Source organism: Monodon monoceros, unplaced genomic scaffold (assembly GCF_005190385.1).
Source record: "Monodon monoceros isolate NGI ecotype Baffin Bay Population unplaced genomic scaffold, NGI_Narwhal_1 Super_Scaffold_6, whole genome shotgun sequence".
NCBI classification, from domain to species: Eukaryota; Metazoa; Chordata; class Mammalia; order Artiodactyla; family Monodontidae; genus Monodon; species Monodon monoceros.
In genome coordinates, this window is record NW_021703783.1 from 80,453,337 (window position 1) to 80,459,350 (window position 6,014).

The following is a 6,014-nucleotide window of genomic DNA, read 5'->3' on the forward strand; positions in this document are numbered from 1 at the left end:
GAACTGTTGTAATAACCAGTATTTCCATATCTTCTCACATTTCTGGAGCGAATGAAAAGAACATTCAAAACACATGAACACTGTATGACGCTGAGAGTCACTTCTCAGTCTTCCCACCTGAGAATAGTAATGATACGGTAAGGATAAAATGGAGTCTCATGGATCTAAGTTCCTAGGCTAGTGCTTGGCACCTAGTAGATAACAGGCATCTGTGGAAGTTGATGCTTACTCAGAAGTTACAGTTGGAGCATATTTTAGGAAGGACTCTAATGGCAAGTGGCAGAAATCCAGTATAAACTGACTTAAAAAGAAATTCACTGGTTCAGGTAACCAGCAGGTTGGAGGGGTGATATTACGTTAGTAGTGACTAGATCCCAAGTCTCCAGCAGTGTCAGCAAGAGACCACCTTTCTGCTGGCTCTGCTTTTGTTCTACTGACTGCATTCTCAAGCAGGCTCACTTCACACAGTTTGTGATGCCCACCAGAAGCTCCAGGCTTTTACCTTCTGTGGGCTTCATGATAATTCACTAAGTAATCATTCTAGCAGAAGATCTGGTGATGAGTCTTACTGATCAGGTCTGGCTCATCTTCTGAGCTGGGGTCAGCGACGGGGAGAACTCTGCCCAGCCCACACGGATAATTCTTCAGAGAAGAAGAGAGATTCTTTTACCAGAAGAGATGCTGGACAAGCAAAACAACAGATGTCTAGTATACAGAAACTTTGTATACTTTTCTCCCGTGAATGAGGACTACATAGTGGGGATGGAAGAGATTTGGGAGTCAGGAAAATCATAATTTGGAATGTAACACTCTCCTGTGTGTTTATAGATACCGAGACTACCGTGACCCTCCTCATTCACTGGTGCCCTATGGCTACACACTGCAGTTCTGGCATGTCTTAGCAGCCCGACTGGCTTTTATCATTGTGTTCGAGGTAAGTTTTCTCAACCAACTCCTTTATTTCCTTTGACATAATGAAGTAACTCGAAGTAATGAATGAATGTAAGTTATGAGAACTTCCAATATGATTATTTACGTCCAGAAGCAGGATAAGTAATACTATGTAATCTCTTTCTCTTCTTTTTCTTCTCCTTAAAGTACTTGAATTTTCTAAGAAATATTTGAAAGTCCAGGGTTGACTGTTAATAAGTCAGGAATCATTGGTCCTAAATTTATTTTTAAAATTTATTTATTTTATTTTTATGGCTGCGTCTGGTCTTAGTTGTGGCACGCAGGATCTTTGTTGAGGCATGTGGGATCTTTTGTTGAGGTGTGCGGGCTCTTCGTTGCTGTGCACGGGCTTCTCTCTAGTTCTGGCACACGGGCTCCAGAGCACATGAGCTCTGTAGTTTGTGGCACGCGGGCTCTCTAGTTGAGGTGTGCGAGCTCAGTAGTTGTGGCCTACAGGATTAGTTGCCCCATGGCATGTGGGATCTTAGTTCCCCAGCCAGGGATCGAACCCGTGTTCCCTGCATTGGAAGGTGGATTCTTTACCACTGGACCACCAGGGAAGTCCCATTGGTCCTAAGTTTAATATTCTAGGGCTGCTGTTCTTAAAATTCAGGAAAATTGCAGTTTTTCCATCCCCACGCCCAGAGATTCTGATACATTATGTCTGCAATTTGTTTTTCACAGCCCTCCAAGATGCTTCTGATGTTTAAGGACAATGTTTGGAAAACACTGAACTGAGTGTTACAAGTGGTAGCCTCTGGTTATGCATCATCGTGACGTTACTTATAAAGTATAATCTACCTAGTAATTGCCTGTATTATGTGTCAATAAAAATACACCATCTATTTTCTTTTAGTCTTTAAGAAAAGTGCTACTAAAAATAGTTTGCATTCCCATAACTATACCCATAAATGGAACTTTCATCTCTCTTGTTACATACTTATATTAAAGCCAGATTAATACAAGTAAAGGCTGCCTCTTAGCTCAGACTAGAAGTTTCCTATTCAGGCATACCTCGGAGATATTGTGGTTTTGGTTCCAGACCACTGCAATAACGTATTTCACAATCTGTGAAGCATTTCAAAATATTTTCTTAAAATTTTCATAATACACCCATTTTGTGGATGAGGGAACTGAGGCTCAGAGTGACTTATCCTCAGGTAAACAGATAGCTCTTAAGTGGTAAAAGTAGAGCTGGAATTCAAACCTGGGCTTTCTGATTCCGCAGTATATTCTTCTGGCTCTCCTTTGCATTTTCTGGCCTTTGCTTCTCCGCCTTCTTTCCTGAGTCCTCTTGTCATTTCCTGTATGGTGCCATTACACCAAGTTCAGTCCTCACCTATCCCTGTGACTCTGTTTCCTCTCACACCCACCCCCTGGCCTTATTCCACTCCCCAGACACACCAGAGGCTCCACATCCCTGTTCTCGACCAGCTCCCAGCGCTCTTTCCACTAAGGCTGCACAGTAAGCCTGACTCTGTTGTATTCTCCCCTGTGTTTCTAGCACCTCGTGTTTTGTATAAAACACCTCATTTCATATCTGATCCCGGACCTCCCAAAAGATCTAAGGGATCGAATGAGAAGAGAGAAGTACTTGATTCAGGAGATGATGTATGAAGCAGAACTGGAGCGTCTTCAGAAGGAACGAAAAGAGAGAAAGAAAAATGGAAAAGCACACCACAATGAGTGGCCGTGACCAGGTCGGTGAGAAGTGTTTCACAGTCTGAGACCTCTCCTTGGCTGGGAGGGGCGCTTTCAACTCCCTGAATCAAAGCTTGCCATTGTTCTCCTGATAGGGGTGCAAATAAATCCTCTAGAAGCTTTCAAAACCAGCTTGTCTCTTACTAAAATTGCACGTTTAACTTAACCTACCCTTTGCACACAACTCCTGCAACTCTTCTCTGTCTCCGTGTCACACTCTGGCCTGGCAGCCAAGGTCTTCATGAGTTGGCCTAGGTGGCCCCTGAAATAAACCCTCCTCCCCCTTCCACTCTAGCCTGGCTATTCTCTTTCATCAGAAAGAAGGGGCATGTTACCATGGGGATATTAAAGTCACTTTTTCATCTCACCCAAGATGGCCTTCCTTCCGTCACCCATGTATTGTTTCCTCCCAGGCTGATCCATGTCAGGCCACACCCGCTAAGCTTTCCTCAGACTCATCAGCCCACTGAGACTTACTCTTTATAAACACCTCTGGTTACTGCATCAGGACCACATGTACTGACAGATAAACACCTCTGGTTACTGCATCAGGACCACATGTACTGACAGATAAACACCTCTGGTTACTGCATCAGGACCACATGTACTGACAGATATTGATATGTGTTGTTAATTTGTGGTTTTCAAATAGTTATTAGGCTTCCCCAGCACAGCTGTAAGCATCTTTAGGAAAGTCTCTAGGGACTATAATTTATTCTTCCAGCTGGTTAGCACAGCGGTAAGTACATGGCACCCATTAAATGCACATTTAATGAATAAAGGTTGGGTGCATTACGCTTAAAAACACTGTAAGAAACTTTCATGATGTTCCCACATATCAGAAAGTTCTTCTGAAACCTTCTCTCTGGCAAGGCAATTACTATCTGTGTGTCCTTGGACAAGTCACTTAACTTCTCTGTGCCTCAGTTTCTTCAGTGATAAGATGAGCCCTCAGTTTTTATACTCTGTGAATCTAGTATTCCAGCATTTCTTTTGCCTTCCTTGCCTTCATTCCTCTCTCTCCACTTGTTTGGAGACTAACTTTGAAAGGTTTTCCAAAATTTGGCCTCCAAAAGAAAAATGAGATATACAGGAAAAAATGTATGTTTTTCACTTTTCATATAGGTTACAATAGAGCAGATATCTACAGAGATGTTTGTTGTTAAAATTAGTGAAGTTTTATCCTGCATTAAGAGTCCAGGAGGTTATTGTGAGTTGGGTGTGAGGGTGGACTTGGAGGATATCACCTAGACCCCAGGCCACAGGGATAATATAATAGTATACAGATGTTGAACTGGTTCTGCCCTCAATTCCAAAGTAGGCCTTGGCTTCACTAAAGGCAAGAAATGTTTTGCTACTTAGTAATTTTGCCATTTTCCAGATCGGCCATTTGGCTATATGAGTTCAGGAAAATTACTTAATTTTTCTGAGCCTGCTTATTGGGTGGAACTAATTTGCAGCTCATATAAGGTTATGAGTGTGAGACATTTACAAAACAAAATGCTATCAAATACTATATCGGATTTGCACTGCTGTTAAGCGTTGCACTGTAGTCCAGCGGATCTAGATCTGGCTGTCCGTTCTCTATCTGTATGACCTGGGGTGGAGCATTCCCGTGGATTCGGTGTCCACATCTTCAAGAGAAAAGGAGTTGGACTAAACAATACTTTAAGAGCCTATCTGGCTTTAACCTTCTGGGATTCTGTCATTTGCTCCAAGCCCCTGGCCCCCTGCACCCATTCTGACCACCTTTTCTCTGGCTCTGGTCAGCTTTCAGAGGAGAAAGGCTGACTATCGGACGGCTTGAGTTGGGGTAGGAGGCACACATTATTAGTGAAGAGAACTGCTCCAGTGCCCAGAGACCAGTGTGCCACGGTAGACTATCCTCACCTCGGGGCTGTGCTGGGCTACAGGGCCCTTCACACTTGAGAGTTCCTTCTAGCCTCAGCATTTTGGGTTGGTTACTCCCCAAAGACAACATCTGTGCATTTTGCTTGAAAGCATAGTCTTTGTCTGTCTCTATTTTCCCAACAGTTGGCAGGAAGTCACCTTCCTTCAGACTGCCTTTCTGACTCTGTCTGTTCATCTGTAAAGCAGGCACAGCAATGTTTATACCATACCTGACCTGGTTCGGGGTTACAGATTCTTCGAATGCCTTTGATTCACACTAAGTACAGACCATTGTACATAATGTCCTTTAAGCCATCATGTGTACTTCGGATTTTAATACCTTTTTTTTTTTTTTTCCTCCCAGGTAACAGTTCATCTGTAGGCCAAGGACCTGAATTCTGTTTACTTCTCCCAGCTGTGCAAAAGCACATTCCAGTGAATGACTAAAATGCAACCGCAGTGCATGTCGCCGAGGTCGGCAGTGGCAGGGGGGTCAGCACCCTTAAAGGACTGCCTGGGAAACCATGCTGCTGTGAAATCACATTGCAGCCCAGCACACAAATGCTATCCATCCATAGACCATTCTTGACCAAGCAAGCATGCACATCATGGGCAGTTACATTCTCAAGTTTTTAAAACCAAGGGGAACTTGTATACTGGGCCTGTTTTTCAGCCTGTTTGCTACCTTTTTTGCATTCTATCCCATGTGAATTTTACAGACACTGGGCTGAAAAGGGTATTTGGACACCTGGACACACATTCCTAGAATGTCACATGGTCCTAATTCCGTGTCACCAAACAACACAAACAAGACCCTGTTTACAACTTTTTCTTTCTTTTTTTTAATTTCAGATCTTTCTGAGGAGATTATATATGACATATCTATAGCTATGTGTATGGCCATAGATGTATTTCTGTGTGTACATATGTATAGTCATGTATTCTTACATATGTACATACAAATACAGAGATATATAAAAGTACATAGAACTTCCTTACCTGTAAATAGCCAAAAGGTACTGACATGAATGATGAATTTTCACATTTAAATAGTCATCAACATGAAGCCATGTTTAATGCTTGTATAATGTGATGCAATAAAATTTAAAATAAATTTATGCACATGGAATATTTTTAGCCGGGTCTTCTGAAATTCTGTTGTAGTTTCTTCTCACAGAATACGAGGAATCATAGAGTGGGGGTCTTTAAAGAAAGTCTGTCACTCCCAAACACTCCTGAGAAATCACTTCATCCTTCAGAGAGACTACATTTTTCTTCCTAACCTACCTTTTCCATTTTGCTTCCATTCTACCTTCTTAGAGAGGGTGCCAAGCCAACTCATTAGAAATCACTCAGAAGAGTTTGGAAAATGCCACTGATGCACTTTGTTGAGGAAATGTGAAATATAACCAATGATACATATGATGCTTTTGATTACCCTGCCTGCTAGTATGCTCTGCTGATCCTAGCAA

The 6,014-nt window shown here is 42.4% G+C and overlaps 1 protein-coding gene across 4 annotated transcripts in view; it reads left to right on the top strand.

The window, feature by feature from the left end:
* ANO4 (anoctamin 4) overlaps window positions 1-5,681 on the top strand; it is a 357,757-nt gene extending 352,076 nt beyond the window's left edge. The window contains exons 25-27 of one of the 4 annotated variants that reach the window (XM_029205408.1): window positions 829-934; window positions 2,456-2,651; window positions 4,907-5,681. In XM_029205408.1, coding sequence (XP_029061241.1) covers window positions 829-934; window positions 2,456-2,647 — 298 coding nt within the window. In that variant the 3' untranslated portion in view covers window positions 2,648-2,651; window positions 4,907-5,681. Of the gene's footprint in view, window positions 1-828; window positions 935-2,455; window positions 2,656-4,906 lie in introns of all 4 variants that reach the window. The other 3 variants (XM_029205406.1, XM_029205409.1, XM_029205407.1) reach the window with 3 other exon arrangements.
* Window positions 5,682-6,014: the final 333 nt, after the last annotated feature.